This window comes from Chaetodon trifascialis, chromosome 23 (genome assembly GCF_039877785.1).
Source record: "Chaetodon trifascialis isolate fChaTrf1 chromosome 23, fChaTrf1.hap1, whole genome shotgun sequence".
In the NCBI taxonomy this organism is placed as follows: domain Eukaryota; kingdom Metazoa; phylum Chordata; class Actinopteri; order Chaetodontiformes; family Chaetodontidae; genus Chaetodon; species Chaetodon trifascialis.
Window position 1 is genome coordinate 15602744 of NC_092078.1, and position 18166 is coordinate 15620909.

Below are 18166 nucleotides of genomic sequence, written 5' to 3' on the forward strand. Positions count from 1 at the left end.
AGACCTCCACTACAAGTTTATTCATCAGTAAACAGACTGCGTAAGGCAGAAGATCCAGCTGTGATACTGCTGTTAAGTGTTTATGGATACCTTAAAATAGTCATTCACACACTGTGTGCTGGTGGCCTACGCAAAAATCAGTCTTCCAGGTCTCAACATCGGCATAGTAGGGACAGTAAACATCTATTATTTGTGCTGTACTTAATTTGTTCGATTGAAGTTTTTTTTTTTTTAATCACAAAATAATTATAATAAAGTTTCACAAAAAAATCCTAAAATTTACATTGTCATATTGTGGCCAGAAGAGGGCGCTGTAGGTGAATAAATCAGGATCTGCTCTCACTACCAACACTGCGCATTCGTCCCGTGATAATAGTCTGTGACTGGGCCTTAATTAGTACTGCTTTTTGATCTTTTCCACAGTTTTCTTCATTTCAAATTAACTTTTATGGGCGTAAAGCTTCGTTATACCCAAATTGTCAACACAAATTATAATATACATACAAGTGAAGAGAAATATTATTATTATATTGAAGCATTAGAATAACCTGTTGCAAAGGCCCTCGCTGTGATGATGCCTTCAAGTGCTATCGGAAATCACAAGGTCGAGTTGAGAAAGCAACAACAAAATGCTGTTAAGAAGGTGGAAATTGAGTTGTTTCAAATTGTACTGAGTGTCAGTGTTGTCCTCCTGTTTGCATGCAGGTCCTTTGAGTGCTCTCGTTTCCTCCCACTGTCAAAAATAATGGAGGTGTATTGAGTGCATGCTGGAAAAGGCCTCAGCTCTTGATAAACCGTGATCCATCCATGTGTTTTCTGTATGTACTGATCCTATTCACGATGTTGTGGTAAGTATTTGCATTGCATTTATTTATCATGTTGTATATTACTCTTGATTATTGCTACCGTGTTTGTGTTATTATGTTGCATCTTTGTTTTGTACAAATAAAATCACCCATGCATAAATATATCACGCCTTGTATTTAAGTTACTCATATTGACATGGGGAATTATTTGATGTCGGTTTGATGAATCATAACCAAGACCACAGCTGTTATTTATTTTCCAAATAAATAATAATTAATGGCATTATGTGGTGCCACTATGTGGCACTGACTACACAAGTCTGCTTTGACTTTGGAAATAAATGTGAATAACTCAGCACCAGTTTGATTGATAATCCTTTGACTGTAACAACAACATCAATAATAATATAATATATAATATAATAATTTCTGAAAGTAAAAAAAAGAGATATTCAAATAACCCAAAACCAGTTAATTCTCAGGAGTGGGGGGGGGGGGGGAATTAGGAAAGTAAATGAAAATGGAGATAACTGCTGTTGCAAATGAACCCTTCAAATATCACTTAAAAAAACATTAAGTCCCATTATGGCAAATATAAAGCTCTTAGCTTTCCCTTTTCTGTAAAGGAAGTTAGAATATCCGAGGGGTATTTTAAAGCAGCATCATAGACTTAAATGGGTGGCCGGTGAGTGGGAGGAGGTTGGCGGTGCATTTCAGTGCAGTGAGGCGGTGCCTGCCCAGCTAGCTTCAGACTGCGGCGGGCAGACCTGTTCTCGTTACAGAAATGGCGGAGGGGGAGTTGGACGTTGACTCGCTGATTTCCAGGCTTCTAGAGGGTGAGTTTGGCAACTACACCACATTTATGTTATTCTGTTGTTTGCGGCGATAGTATTCGAAGGCTTTCAAGGTCTCGTTTTGCCACGAGTTTACGAGAAAATGGCTCGCTTTAACGTTAACGTTACTTGCTAGCTTATCCCGGTGAAGGAGTGGACAGGACCAGTCCCGTCTGTCGGTAATGCGAAACACAGGCACACCTTCAGTCAAGTTATCACGAATTCATAGCAAATTACGCTTCAGTCTTTTCATATTCGATTTTTTGTGTGAAAGTGTGCGTTAACGATAGAATGGTAACAAAGTTATATTTGGACCGTTGGTTGTTCCCCGAAATGACGAGTTCAGGGGAGACTGTCAGCCAAATCAAACTAACCTAACTATAGAAATGTAATGCTGCTTTGAATAATGTCGCAATACCTCTATTACATCAGTATTGGTGTAATCACATTGGCATGTAGCGTTCAAAACACTAGCAAAGAAGCTTTAACTTGAGGAAAAACCCTGTACCTTATATTTCCACAAGCTATTTACAACAATGTCCACCATGGTGGGCGGTAGCTTTTGATGCATGTCAGTCCCATAAGTTGATCGATCTCTTAAAACAAAGTGCAGCTGGATGTATAAAGTATACCGAAAATCGCAGAATAGTTGTCTGGTCCCTGACGAAATCTAAAATGTTGGTTGTAGTATGTGTGAATAGTTTGCTAACACACCAAAAAAAGACAATGTCAAGTTTTCAAATGGACTTTGGTGTAAGGGGAAGGAGCGTCACAGGGTTATGATGTTTATATGAACTATTGCTGAACGGTAACATTTACACAAGCCACAGGCCTCGATGATATTCCACTTCTAAACCTCCAGAGTTTGTGTCCTGTAAGCTTTTTAAAGTTAAGCAACTTTTGTCGGCTTTACCCCACATATTTTAGAATTCCATGCCCAGTATTTTGGCACATTTATGAACCATACTCTGTCTCAAAGTTGCCATTATTTCTATTAACCACGGCAGTGCATAGATTTAGCCTGTTGGGCTGCAGATATTTAAACAGTAATGCAACTGTTGGCAGATTGATTAAAAAACAAAGAAATGACCAAACTTTAAAAACCAAACCAAAATACTGTAAGATCTTTCCCAGTATAGCTGTCAATGACATTGATTCAGAAAGGTGCCTGTCATGTGTTTCTATCTGTTCAGGTAGCTGTTATGCATGTTTGGGTACAATTTGGGTCAGTTTTTTTCTAAAGCCATTAGATTTTAGTCTGTTAATACTGCACAAAAGTAACGCCAGTACTTTCGAAGAAAGTGTTGTTGCTCCTACGCCATTGTTATGTGTTGGAAGCAGTGCATGCAGTGTTAAATAAGAGATCCTGGCATAGGTTAGCTGATCTGTCTGTCTTTCTCTTGTCTTTTCATTCCCTTGAGAACAGGGAGACACTGTCCCTCTGTGTCTTCAGTAAATATGTGGACAGCCAAGGCAGTGGTGAACAAACACTCAAGATCGATTGTCTGTCTCAAACACAGTTCGGTGTGCTGAAAATCACACACGGATGTACACAGTTTGGCAGCGTATGCTAATGAATGAGCACACTGTGGATCAACATGTCAGTAGAACCTAATCATCTGGATTGATTGGTGTGAGTTACATAATAGTGCTTGTTTGCTCTTTGTGTGCGTCAGCTGTACAGTAACAACACTGTGAGCCTGTATTGTGTGCAGGGCAAGGCTATGATGTAGCTAGTTAGCTGGCTACGTGCTTAGTTGCTTTTTTATGCAGCGACGAGGAAACCTCAGTGGAGGAAATTGGAGGGATCGAGCCTTAAAAGCTTCCAGATGTGAGCTGTGAATATATCCAACCATCCATCTTCTTTCAGCCACTTTCTCTTTCCATCTATGGCCAGTTTATATCCGGCTGGCTCATTTTCGGTGTGAAAGTACCAACAGAGAAGCAGACTCAGCACTAGTGGTTTCTTCCGAATGGTGACACTTCTGGATCAAACCAGAGTTTGATGTAAATGTAACCACTTTTTAAGTTTCAATATTGTCCACGAAAGAGTGCCGGTACAATGTCCACGTTTTGGTGCAGTTACGAAAATGAGACCTTAGTTTGAGAAATGCAGAAACAGACTTTTGTACAAAAAGTTCCTGAATGCAAATGTTGTGTAAACACAAGCTGAGATAAAATGTTCTAAAACTGGCAAAAACTGTTGACTCCACTCAAGGTCCGCTCATTCGTCTGATGTGGAGCTCTTAACTGTAATAATATTTTCATCTTCATTAGCAGATGAAGTTTGCTCAGCTGATTTATTGGTTATTCAGTTATCAACATTGCTGCTGGTTAATTCTGTCAGTTGCTTAATGGACTAATGGTTCTGCTCGAGATCAATGAAGAAGAAATTAAAGATCTGACCAGACATTCAGGGCCAGCTTCCTGTACTTTGTTAGAAAAACTGATACTGGTCTCATACAAGGAGACATATGTGAAATATATAGAGGCAGAAATACAAATATGACACCCTCAAACTGTACCTTGTGTATCAGTTTGTCTTCACAGGGGCTGTGTCTTATTTTAAGACTTGACCTTTCAGCAGCACAAAGACCTCGTAGGCTCTTCCTTACTGATGAAACCTTGTTATCCCTTATTACTTTACTCCACCAGATTACATCTACAGCCTGCTTTCATTTAGATGTTAACTGAACGGCCTGTCAGTGGCTTTGGATGGGATTTCCTTAAACACTTCAATAGGAGGTTGATCTCTCACTTTTTCAGTGATCTCTGGTGCCAGTCAGGAACCGACATACTTATGCACGACAGACGCACATATGGAGAGCGCTCTGATATCCTACTAAATGTCAACAGGCACAGCTGTCTCTGGTCGAAATGAACCTACCCTCCTGGTGACACACACACACACACACACACACACACACACACACACACACACACACACACACACACACACACACACACACACACGCGCACATGCACCCACACCCACACCCACAGGAGGGAGTGTGTAGAAAGAGTAATACAGACTTTCAGCTCAGTTGTTCAATTTTGCAATCCAATAATGCCTTTTGTGTGTAAGGCAACATCAGGCTAGACTTTGGAAAACAAAATGTAATAAATAAATGATACTGAATGCATAGCTAGAAATGTACTTAAGTGTTCTGTATTAAAATATCTGATCCCACATCGGTCCATTGTCACTGATACCTGATCCAGCTATTTGAGTCAGCACTGGACCGATATCCGATATCAGCATCGGTACATCTCTAATGCCTTTTCGTATTGAGCCCTGATGATGTGAAGTGGTGTTTTAACCTTAGTAAATCATTAACAATTACAAAACATCACATCCCTAAAATCCCAGCCAATATGTTCATGCAGTGCTGTAAGGAAAAAATCAAATAGGCAGTGTTGTGTTTTTGAGAAAGCAACTGAGTTTCTGGGAAATCCCGTCTTATTTTAACAAGACTAAGAATCTAAAGCTATGCTGGCAGCTGTGGTTTCAGCTAAATGCTAACTTGCTGATGTTTAATGAGTGTAATATTTACCATGTTCACTGCTTTAGTTTTGCGTGTGTGCAAGCTAACATTTGGCAATTAGCGCAGAACATAGAGCTAAGGCTGATGCAGGCATTGGTTATCATTTAGCAACCAAAGCCCGCTCCAACAGGATGGGCCAATATTACATGGACTACAAACAGGAACCAGAACCCATCCGATGCCAAAATCTTGCCAAGTATCTTGCCTACAGATACTACATTCACCACATATAAGTGTTTATAGAAGTTAAGGCTGATGTAGTATATCCTACCTGGCAAGTTGTAGGTTCTGTGATTGTAATGGATGATATGGGCTCAAAGAAGCACCTAATGCAGAGCCTTCTATTATTGTCGGCTCTTCTGTCCAAATTCACGGACAAAAATGGGAAATTGGCATCACCTCATGCAAGCGTACACCAGATTGTTTGTCTTTTCCCATCTACAACACCAGACCAGTGTGCAAAACCTAGGCTCTGTGTAGAGAAAAAGGTGCATTTTGAAATGAATCTACACGTTCAGAGCGTGTGTGTGTGTGAACATCCAAAGCAAAGACGCACACACAGCGCACATGTCCTTCAGCAGTTGTTTGGTGGAGGGATTGACAGGCGTTGTCTAGCCAACAGGCTAAACCTGATCGACTGACAACATGGTTTACAGTCAGTGAGGCCTCCTTGGTGTCCTCAGCGCGCAGCTTTCTGGCCTCTCTGGTTTCATTTGTCACTCCGAGCACAATTACTTGTCATTTGCATTCTTGTGAGTCAGAGTGAAACAAAGGTGAGCAACACAAAGGTGTTTAGATTAACTGATTAAACCACCCAGGTGATTCGTCTGTGTAATTGAAGTGGCATTTCTATGTCTGTGTCTGTCTGTCTGTCTGGATGTTGATGTCATGCACTCAGTTTGCATGTTAAGTCTCCCCCATATGTCTCTTCTTTAATAACACTAATACAGTATAATTCAGTAGCAGAGATAAGCCAGTGTACGTGCTATGATAACCATCAGTTTTCATACTACAGCATACTGCTGCAACCATGTGACCAGTTCATGTCCCTGCCTCTGTCCCAGTGGACTGCAACATAGTTTTCCAAATTGGGCCCACTTATAGCTAGGACTGTCACAGCATTACGGTAATACCACGGTAATATGATGCCCGTTCTGGCGTTGAGCGTATTGTTGTGTTCGTGGTACGTTAGCTCAAAGTTAGAGAAGTTCTCTTTTTCCAAGTCCTGGTGTTTATTGTCAAGGGAAAGGCATTCCTGACTGCCTACTCTAGTGTGTGGAGTTGATTTGGAAAAAAACATACACTCCTTAAATGTGGTTAGGTGTCTAATCGCAGGGGTGTGACGTCCTGTCGCTGCGGCGAGAAACAAATCAATATCACAGCCATTACGCAGCATTGCATGACGCTGTGGCGGATCAATCAGTCATCTGCTGCTTCAATTCAACTCTCAGGAGTGTGTTTCACATCTCACAGAAGAGTCGCCAGAGCCGGTTGCAGCACATTTGAGCCGATGTTGCATTTTTCACCGCGTTCATGGAAATGTCTCTGTGCGGCAGACAGCAACAGCATGCCTCAGCAAGAATGCACATCTCCTTCCCCGCATGTTTGTGTGCAGTTTACTGAACAAACCCTGTGTTTTTTCTGTCAGTTGAGTTCATTCCAAGCCCCTCCTTGTCATTAGTTTTTACTATTGCTGCACTGTGTCTATGTGATCCAGCGAAGCAGCTATTACAGGCCCCAGCTCTCCTGACGTGCCCATGCTAAGTCCGCACTGGCCCAGGCTTTAGCGACAACAGGCCCTGTGTCTGGCCTGCCAGCACAGGTGGCTCGTAGCTTTATGTGGCACAATCAACACTACAGTACCATACATGAGCCAGCGGCAGGGGGGGAGGCAGGATGGAAAGTTGCATTTCGGAGCCATTTTGTCATTTTGGTTTATGGGCAAAGACGCCAGAGAGTTGTTGCCTTGTATGGGTACATAAAATCTCCCAAAGAGCATTTGTGTGTGTCGGAGCTGTGCAGGTTGTGTTTTATTTCCTGAAATGGAATCATCACTGACTGCTGAATATCAGTTTTTGGACAGTCTGCATCTACTTTGAACACTGCAGCCCAGTACTTTATTCAGCGTTACCTAAGAAATCAGCTGGGTAGCTAACTTTGTTACTTAAATGTCACTGACTCAGTTGCTTTAACACAAGGAAATCTCATCAGCGTCCGTCAGCCAATAATAATAATAAGCACATTTATAGGAAGATGCAATAATGAATGAATTGGCATTGGAAAAAAACTATTTAATTCTGATATATAACAGTTGATGACGCAGCGTTGAGGCCTTTTGTAGTGTGTTGTTGTTCTCTTTCAGAGCACACTACCCTGGTGTCGCCCTCCTTGTTTTCGTCGGACGTGGAGGACTGCTGCTGTGTTGCGTGGCGTTCAGGCTGCTTCCGTGGCACTCTGTTATGGAAACAACAATGGTGGAGCCTGTGCGGCAGGGAGCGTTCACCCCCTGGCACCAAACGTGGCACAGAGCTCACCCAGGCTTTTCAGCTGCCCCGGCTAGGCTTTCCAATAAACCCGCCCTCCCCTCTCCTTCTATTCACTCCCTTGCTGTCTGTGTCTCCCTCGCTCGGGCTTCACTTTCTGCCTACGTTTCTCTCGTTTTCTCCCCTCTCCGTCGCTCCCGCTTTCCTCTAGCCATGCCTCCTGTTTATTTCTCCTCCAGTCTCTCCTCTCAATTTCATCCTTTCTTTCGCCCCACAAAGACCGCCATTCAGCCATGGCACTTAGGGGCGAACAAAACGTCCTCTGAAAATGCAAAGCCCGCACAGAAATGCCATCGCAGTCGGGATTTCTGCCTTAAGAATCGCTCCCGCTCTCCTCGCCAGAGTTACTTTGTGCTTCTCGTTCACTGAGGGGGTCACTGTTTTCCATCAACCCTGTGTGGGAGAGGGTTAGATGGAGGAGTGGAGGGGAGCTGCTGGCCCTGTGCCCAGCTGGAAAGAATAGAGAATGGAGGTGGAGTGCTAGAAAAGGTCTGACAGGGCATCTTTATTGGTGCTGCAGTGACTAAAACATGCACAGTCATACCTGCTTAAAATTCATGGCTCTGCTTGACCCATTAGACAATCTTTTGTATATCTTTGCTCGGCTATTAGAGAAAAATGTAAAATCACGTTTCAAAAGAAGGGTAATGGTTCTCTGCCTGTGCTGGATGTGTAAATGGGTAACTGATTGCTAACGTTCACCGTTTACAGCTTGTTGCGCCCCCCTCCAGGTGGCAAAAAAATCACTGAATTCAGGTTTAGCTACCTCAGGCGCTCACTTAAATATGTTTGTAGTGCAAAGCATTGCAAGCTTGCACTGCGTGTCTGGTGTGGTTTGTTATCCCGTAGACAGCCGCATGTCTACGTGAAGAATTGCAAATGTAGTTCTTGTTGTCGAGCTGTTTTGCCGCAGCTGAATCAAAGAACAGACTGAAAAGCGCGCTAACAGCTCAACAGTTGAATACTTGACCTCTAGGGGTCAGTCCTGTTTTTAAGCTCATGATATTGCGCTGACGTCGCCCGATGTTTTCTTGTTGATGTGAACAGGCTCATGCAGCTCTTTGCCGGGGCAGCTGACAGCCGTTACATTGTTGTGGACCTTGACTCGCTGACGGAGTCCCGGCCTGTGCCTGGCCGGTCTTGTTCTCTTTCTGCCTCATACAGCAGAGCCTTCAAGCGGTCCCTCTTTGTCCTGACTGACAGGCTCACTTCCTCCTTCCTCCATACAGTAGCGTCCATATATGGCAATGCCTTCAAGACGCAATCTGCCTTTATCTCTCTCTCTCTCTCTCTCTCTCTCTCTCTCTCTCTCTCTCTCTCTCTCTCTCTCTCTCTCTCTCTCTCTCTCTCTCTCCGGCTCTGTTTAACTGAACTCTGCTTCAATAAATGGAAGAAGTAGCTGACCCCCTCGGCCCTCAGCAAGTAGTTTGCAACCAGTGAAGCAGAAAAAAATGATGACTGAAAACCAGACTCCTCCTTTTAGATACAGGAACGACGCCTTTATGTCTTTAGATTTGCCATTTATGTGAAAAAGCTCTACAATTCTTATTTTCCTCCTTGTTAAGAGGATAGAAAGCAAAGTCCCTTCACTGGTGTAAGTGTAAGGAGCATCTCGAACCTGTGCGACTCCTTAGAAAGCTGCTGACAGGCGTGCTCCTGCTAAACACCAGTATTGTCCTCCAACTTACTTAATGCTTGTGAAGTCATTTGCAAGACTAGTCAGTTTAATTGTGTGCTGAGAGCGTGACGAGTTGTGTGCTGTAACAACTGTGGCGTGGTTCAACGAGCAGCACAATGGTGGGTTGGGCAGAACCCAAATGTTTAGTGAATTAACTTGCCAACTGTAGGCAGCTGGACTTTAATTCAGGGAACACTGGCTCATTTGTACCTAGGAAGATTAATCACTGTAACAAAGATTAGCAAGCAGTTTTGGGTGGCAGCACTGTGAGACTGTAGAGGTGGTTAAACTATCTCAGCTCACATTTTATATAAGTAAGCAAAATTGCCTCCAAAAACTTTTTAAATTCATTGATCTGCTCGTTATTTTCTTAAGTGTTCGAAAATCTCAGGAAACATGAAACACGGCAGTTACTCTGCTGAATTTCAGTCAACTAACAGTCCAAATACTGAAGATTCTTTGTTTACTGTCACGTAAGAGTAAGAAAAGCTGGAAGTTGCTCACGTCTGAGGCTTTTGATTAAGAAGTTTTGACGTTTTTGCGAGAAAAGTGATTTTAAATGCCAAAAATATGAAATCGGCTGCGTTACAGCTTCCAGCGGAGCATTAAATGACTTTCTCAAACAAGTACATTTCCTTTGAGTGGAAGCAATGAGTCGTTTCTCAGAATATCTGCAGTTGTGTTGATAATTGCTTAATTGTTTCATCATTTCAAAAGTCTGTTCACAGTTTCTCCAGTGTGACGATTTGCTGCTTTTCACAAACTGAATATCTTCAACACACAGACGTCTGAGGACATCGCCTCAGACCGTTTCATTAGTTAGCAGTATGTGTGCGCCTGAGAAAAAGTTTTAATTCTATAAATTCAAGGTCTGAAACATGAAATGAAACGCAGCCTTTGTGTTTGCTCAGCTTTAGATCTGTTAACGTCCCTGTTCTTACTTTCCTCATGAGGTTTCACGTTAGTCATCGTTCCATCCAGAAGCCTTTTTTGAAACCTGGAAGGCTCACGTCATTTTCAAAATAACAGTCTTAAAGTTTTGATGCGTCTTGCAGATGTGTGTGTCCCAGGCTGCGCTCGAGCCCGGTACAGTCAGAGCTGTGGAGGTCTGAAGGGTCTGTGAGCTGTCTGGAATGCAAAAACCGCCATGGGAGGGGGTTACGAGGCAGAGCTGTCCTCTGACATCAGCACAGCTCACTGGCAAGGCGGAGGAAGGCGACGACCTGGGAGCTCAATCTCAGCCAAGAACGCAACTGACCAATAAAGAGGAAAAGGAGGCCCGTGAAAGAGAAGCAGAGATGGAGAGAACAGCTGATCCTCCCTTTGTATTGAGCTGGAGAAAAGACTCCATGTTCAGTCCGAAGAGGTCAGAGTGTGACCGAACATCTCAGTCAGATGTGACCAAATTAGGAGAGATGAATTGCAACAGAAATCTCCTCAAAGAGGAGATTTTCACCAGTCCTCCCAGCTGGCAAGATCAAGTGGGCCCTGGGTTTCCTCCAGTCCAGATGAGGCTGCGGCGAGGTGGAGCTGGACAGCTGTTTCATTCTGCCTGCGTCCCCTGAGACAGAAGTGAGGAACTGATGAACACGGCATGGTTTGGACTGCCCGTCGTTGAGGTTGTGAGAGCTGGAGTACAGTGCAGCGTGTTGAACCTGTTGGCCAGCTAACAGCCAGCAAGCAGCTTTCCCAAAGTCCAAGCTGACAGATTTAAACAGCTTGCAGCTCGTTTCAGTTCAGTTTCAGTAGACTCAGAAAACCAACAAATACAACCCAGACAAAGCTCCCTTTAAGTCAAACGAGCATTAATTAGCCAAGCAAACATTCAGCAGACAGAATCTGTAAACCAATCCACGCCAACAGTGTTGCCAATGAAGCAGGAATATCAGTGCCAATCAAATCAAAGCTGACACTCCGCTTCATTTATGAGAGAGGAACAGAAAGTTAACAGCAGGGAAGTTCACAGACGCACATTTCTTGACTAAAACCATACAAAACGGAGTCCACAGCTTGGTTAAAGCTCTTCCTTTCGTATTTTCCTCTTCATATTCTCCATGAGTATCGTCTCAAACACGTTGCATTGTGCCGATGTACCATGGTTAGGGAGCTGTTTCCTCTGAGGTGATTTAGGTTGGAGGTTTTTGTTTTCACTCAACTTTCTCCTGTGTGGTATTGCAACGCTGGGCAAATTCAGATCCGATTGTGAGAGCTGTGCTTGTGACTGTATTCTGGATATTTGCAGTATTTTGAGTCCTCCTGCCTTTCAGACGGCTTCTGCTGTGTCGAGTCTGTTCAGTCGAGCCACTCTGGGACAAAGTTTTTAGCATATCGCCTCCTCTCAATTGGCCGGCTCTCCCTTTTCATCTTGTTGAAAACCAAAATGTTCCCAAACTGGCGAAGTTAGATTGGGTTTCTTGACCGGTGCAGCTGCCATTGTTTCTGTCTTTGAAAAACAAAGACTTGCCATCCCCTGCAGTTGACTTGTCCAATCTTTTTCTAACCTGACCAAGTAGTTTTGGTGCCTGAACAACTTCCACCATGTTAACCAGCGTTGATGCCTTCTGACAGGAAGGCTTTACACGTTGCTCATGACGAAGAGTGCGGCAGAACGCTGTTGGTTTTTGACCTGGGATGACGATGTGTTGGTCAAACCTGGTGTTGGCAGATGAAGATTAGGCTACACTCAATGATATTGGAGGAAGGTTGGCGTTTTCAAGTGCTGTTGAACAAGATCAGCAACCATATTTTAAAAGCGAGAGCATTTCCCTCCAGGCTGGATTGAGCTGGTCGGACGTGCCAGATAGTGTCAATGCAGCACTACCTGTGCAGGCCTCCTGTAGGCTTTCCTCTGCTGCTGTCAGACGCACTGCATGTTAGTATGCAGGGCGTGGGTTGGCGGAGATGCCACTTTATCTGCACATCAGCCCCTCCCACAGCGGCCGCTCCGCTCACCAACACCTTGCAGCCTGGAAATTGGTCTTGCTGGGTTGCCATGGTAATCAGATGTGGGTACCACCTCTCTCTCTCTCTCTCTCTCTCTCTCTCTCTCTCTCTCTCTCTCTCTCTCTCTCTCTCTCTCTCTCTCTCTCTCTCTGTGTATCGCTCAGTCTTTCTCTTCAGTGGGGAAGCTGCAGTGCAGTGGTGACAGGGAGTAAAGGATGCTGGGATACCTCCCCGCAAACCCCTAGTGGTATGATCTGAAGTCAAGGTCACTGTGTGTGCGTGTACGTGCATGTGCGCGTGTGTGGACAGACACACTGAAGTGTTTGTGTTCCCAGCTCTGCCTTAACTTAACCATACGATGAAAGGGGATCCTCCCAGGCCTGTGTGCGTGTGTGTGTGTGCGTGCGTGCGTGCGTGCGTGCGTGCGTGCATGCGTGTGTGTGTGTGTTTGTTTCCTCCCTGTCAGCTGAGCCAGCACAGACCTGCAAACGCGTCATCACAGAGCTGAAAGGGAGGGGTGTGAAATCGTTCTCTTGACGGTGGACACACACGTTTCAGTACACACACACACACACTCCTTTCTTGTGCATATGCTTTAGTGAACACAAAAGACCAAGGTGTTCACATTTCTGAACCACAGGGGGATTTTGCTTTGGCAGCATCAAAACCTCACACGCACGATTTTTGGCCTGCGACGTGTTTTCTGTTCACCCCTCCTCTGCACCGTCTAAATATAGCCTCGATCTGACCCTTCAGGTGGGTCGTGCGCGATCGCAGGTTGTGCTCGGCTGTGGCGGCAGAGGAGACAGACAGAGCGAGTGTTTATCTCCAGGCAGAAATAGCAGGGTCATGTTGCACATGTACACACACTCTGCTGCACACACTGTTGTCCTTTAAAACTAGATGTACAACGCCTTCAGAGCGGCGGGGCGTGGACAGGAGTCACCTGCAGGAATCTGACACACACACACACACTCCTTTACACACTTCACTTCTCCTGCTGTGAAAAACCAATTCCTCTGACCCCCGTCTGGTTGATTCACCTCTTTGGTGGCGTTTGACACCTGGCAGCATTTCCACCGTGTTGCTGCGGTGTCATCTGACAGCAGCGGTCTTAGTCAGCTCTGGCCCACTTCTGTGGTTTACCAAGCAGGAGGAAAAGAGAAGGGAATATATAGGGCAGTGGCAGAGCGTGGAAACACTGCAGGGAAAGTTGAAAGCTCACATCGCAAAGGCAGCTGTGTGAGGTTCTGCTGGTCAGTGCTGGTCTGCGTGTGTCTGCTTTAAAAGATGCCCAGCAGGAGCTTCTACGTGAGCGCTCACATCAACGCATCAGAGCTACTTTATTGCCTGTTTGTTGTTCATGTTTTACTCAAACTAAAAATGTGCGTCATGTGTGCCACGTGACCCTCTGGGCTCTGAAGTTTCCCATCGCTGATCTGTAAGATGTCTTTTGGGGGTGAGAAACAATTTGTGAAGCTGCTGAGTTTATTATCAGTCTTGCACACTTTAATAGATCTGTACATGGGCCTACAAGTCATGTGACCACAGTGACCCCATTCCCCACCCCCCCCTTTTCCTCTCCATTACGCAACAGGAAGCGCCTCCAAAAACACTCCCAACAACATCAACAATGCACACACGGGCTATTTCCATCCTGTGTGTTGACCGAGCGCTGCCTGCCATATTTAGCTTGAAGTTCATTTGAAGAACTCGCCCTGTGGGAGACGTACGTGCACTCTGATGGGACAGCTTATGCCCGCCAGATAGCCGTGTTAATGATGCTCAAACACACACTTGCACACAGTTATTCTTTAACCTCTGCCGTCCCTTCTCTCCCCTTCACCAGTGCGAGGATGTCGTCCAGGCAAGATTGTCCAGATGACGGAGGCTGAGGTGCGAGGCCTCTGCATCAAGTCCCGGGAGATCTTCCTCAGTCAGCCCATCCTCCTGGAGCTGGAGGCTCCGCTCAAAATCTGTGGTCAGTAACCCTAAAATGCGGTCTGTCTTCATTATCCCCCCTGCTGCTCCTTCCTCCATCCATCACTGCCTCCTCTCCATCCCCAGGCGATATTCACGGACAGTACACAGACCTGCTGAGGCTCTTCGAGTACGGCGGCTTCCCCCCAGAGGCCAACTACCTGTTCCTGGGCGACTACGTGGACAGAGGGAAGCAGTCTCTGGAGACCATCTGCCTGCTGCTGGCCTACAAGATCAAATACCCCGAAAACTTCTTCCTGCTCAGGGGCAACCACGAGTGTGCCTCCATCAACCGCATCTACGGCTTCTACGACGAGTGTGAGTGCCCGGCTCGAGGCGAGCCTGATCCCACCCGCTCCACACCTCGCTCGCGCCAACATTTCCTCACACTGTTCTCCGCCGCGAGGCCTCCTGACTCTCTGCCCCGTTGACTTTGCAGGTAAACGCAGATTCAACATCAAGCTGTGGAAGACGTTCACCGACTGCTTCAACTGCCTGCCCATCGCCGCCATAGTGGACGAGAAGATCTTCTGCTGTCACGGAGGTACCGTCCTCGCTCTGTGAGATTTGCTATTTGCATAGTTTCTGGGTTTGAAGTTTGCATCCGCCATGCTTTGCTCTTCACTAATCTGATGTCAAGTAAATGGGTCAAAGCCAGTTTAAAGCTTTGCTGATATGGGTTAATACCTGCACAGGCCCGGAGGGAGATTTGGGAAGAGATTTACAAACTGATGGCTTTGTGTCGTCCACAGGTCTCTCTCCAGACCTGCAGTCTATGGAGCAGATCAGACGCATCATGAGACCCACAGATGTGCCTGACACAGGTGGGTCAGCACGCACGCGCGCACACACACACACACACACACACACACACACACACACACACACACACACACACACACACACACACACACACACACACACACACACGCACACGCACAATAGCTTTCTTCCAGACTTTTAACAGTAATATGGTATTTGTACACTGTAGTGTCGTCGCTCACGGAGAGAATCTGAGGACTTCTTCCTCCTCTGGTTTGACTACAATAGAGATGCTGTCTTTGTTTCATTTGGCTGCTGCTTCTTCTTCTTCTTTGGCTTCAAAACGCTGGCATGAAAACATGTCTGACATGCTGCTGTGAGCTGAGAACTCCACTTATACTTCGATTGACGAGTAGCAAACATGAAAGGAGCTCAATTTTGATTTGAGCGTAAGGGTCAAAGCAAACTCGTGTTTTATGGAGCTTCTCAGAGCAGGAAATCGGCCAAAAACTGGCCAGAAACCCTCAGTGACGCAAGTTAGGTTCTACTTTTAGCCCAAGGAGCAAAAGCATTTAATCAAATCTGAACTTAGGAAGTGACTTCAGCATGTGCTGATACGCAGGATGGCGAGGAGACGGTGTTTAGGCACAGACATTCTGTGGGAGGACACATGTTTATTTATCCTTTAAAGGATGTACGAGAGTTAATTCAATCAAATCGTTACAAACAGCCTCACTAACGCTCATAACGTTGTCAAATAACTTCTTTTTCCTTAGTCTAAGAAAGGTGTAGTTGTTTGAGTGATGCAGTGGAAGTGAGAGTCTTTGCCCCCTCTTTATCGAACCCGGTTGCTCTTGTCCTTATAAGGCAGCCAGTGTTCAGACCCCAGCAGCCGCCGTCTCTCAGATCCTCTTATGGTCTCTCAGGGTGTCTGGAGGTGAAGAATGTGTGTGTATATACATAGGGCGGCCGGAGCGTTTTAATATCCGACGCACCATAAATGTGACGTGAAGGCTGGATTCAGAGCAGGAGAAGTCTTTTCACGCTGTGACTCATTTGACCCCCCAGGCCTCCTGTGTGACCTGCTGTGGTCGGATCCAGACAAGGACGTCCAGGGCTGGGGCGAGAACGACCGCGGCGTCTCTTTCACCTTTGGCGCCGATGTGGTCAGCAAGTTCCTCAACCGCCACGACCTGGACCTCATCTGCAGAGCCCACCAGGTACAACACACACACACACACACACACACACACACACACACACACACACACACACTCACACTCACACTCAATAGCTTCCCAAACCGTGACAGGAATCAGGCTGATCACGATTGATCAGGCGTCACTGCTTAAAGATGTCCATATGGGACAATGGCGTCTGTTTAAAAGCAGTGCTTCACTGTCTAACATTCCTGTGTGTCTGGCGCCCCCAGGTGGTAGAAGATGGTTATGAGTTCTTTGCCAAGCGGCAGCTGGTGACTCTGTTCTCAGCTCCCAACTACTGCGGAGAGTTCGACAACGCCGGCGGCATGATGAGCGTGGATGAAACCCTGATGTGCTCCTTCCAGGTATGAGATTCCCTCAAAGTACAGACGCGCTTCTGTTAAAGTAGTCACACGCTGACAGTCTATCCCGCGTGTGCATTCCCAGATCCTGAAGCCATCTGAGAAGAAAGCCAAGTACCAGTACGGAGGGATGAACTCGGGTCGGCCCGTCACTCCTCCCCGCACAGCCCAACCTCCAAAGAAACGATGAAGAAGGACGGAGGGAGGGAGAGACGCAGAGAGCGAGAGGGAGAGACGATGGTCTCCGGTCGGCTTTTCACTACAGAAAAAAAGCAAAAGCAACACTTGGCAGAGGAGAAAACAGATGAACACAACTATTTTAAAAGACACACCCAAACCTGTCTTTCACTTTGAATTCTTATTTCTTATCTCCCTCTGAACTGCTGTCACACGCTCCTCTTCTTCCTCTTTTTCTCTGCATCTGTGTAACATTTTTAAAAACGAGTGTTAAGAGAAAACAAAGGTGTCATTCTGTAGCATATCGGAGTGTTTATTATTATTTTTTGTCTCTTTGTCCTTTGCCTTTTATTTTCTTGACAACAGAATGACAACTAGTTTAGTTTACCACATCTCCTTACTCCCCCTGCCTGTACGGGCACAACAGGTATTAATGACGACTGCTGGGTTTTCAATAAATAATACAGGAAATCAATCGGCTGAGGTTCTCTGAGTGCTTCTTATGAAATGTGACAGAAGAAGGATCCTCATACTGTAGAAATCTGGCTTTAACTCATCCAGGCTTGCGTGGCAGACAGCTGTAATGATCCAGCTAACTTGGTTCAAACAAGTTTAAGCTTGGATTAAGAGATTTGGAGTAGGAGTGCCTACTTGAATGACTCAAGTAAAATTAATTGATTTATTGATGCTTATGCAACCAAGTTTGCTTGAAAATACAATGAACACATTTTCTGGACCCATTATTTCTTTTGCTCCTAATCAAAGAGATTAATCTTTTATTAAAGTGCACTTTAAAGTAATAATCATCTTCTTCAAACACACTGCTGCCTTCACATTTGTCTGTTATCAGAGCAACTAAATAAGCCCCAGCAGCAGAGGTGAAGCCTTACACACTAACCTGAAGCCCCATTCAAAGATGATTTATGATTTTTAGATGAGCTCGTGCAAAATGTTGACTGATCTGATCGCAAAGACTCCTGAGCTTCAGAGGGAGCCTCAGAGAAGTTGAGCTGGAATGATCTTACACTCTGATCAAAACCATCTCTTCAGCCAAGTTTGACTTGTAATCATAATATAGGTCAAGTAAAGTGAAAGCACGGTTACTTGAGATAACGCCATCCAAGGTAACATTTATTATCTCTAAAGCAGCTTGTTGGCTGGATGAGCGTAAACAGATCATGCCAGCTGACTGCCTTCATATGAGTTAATAAAGCCATGTTTGAAGAACAGCCAACCTAATTAAACTCTACTAAAGATCAGTGCTGCCGTGAAACCACACACACACACACACACACACACACACACACACACACACACACACACACACACACACAC

At 45.3% G+C, this 18166-nt stretch overlaps 1 protein-coding gene across 1 annotated transcript; it reads left to right on the plus strand.

Annotated features, from left to right (window-relative positions):
- Positions 1–1504: 1504 nt before the first annotated feature.
- LOC139351171 (serine/threonine-protein phosphatase PP1-beta catalytic subunit) lies at positions 1505–17306 on the plus strand. The gene is made up of 8 exons (XM_070992927.1): positions 1505–1642; positions 14198–14329; positions 14416–14646; positions 14768–14872; positions 15081–15152; positions 16159–16310; positions 16523–16657; positions 16740–17306. The coding sequence occupies exons 1-8, from the start codon at positions 1591–1593 to the stop codon at positions 16842–16844; spliced, it is 984 nt and encodes a 327-aa protein (XP_070849028.1). The 5' UTR covers positions 1505–1590; the 3' UTR covers positions 16845–17306.
- The last annotated feature ends 860 nt before the right edge of the window (positions 17307–18166 follow it).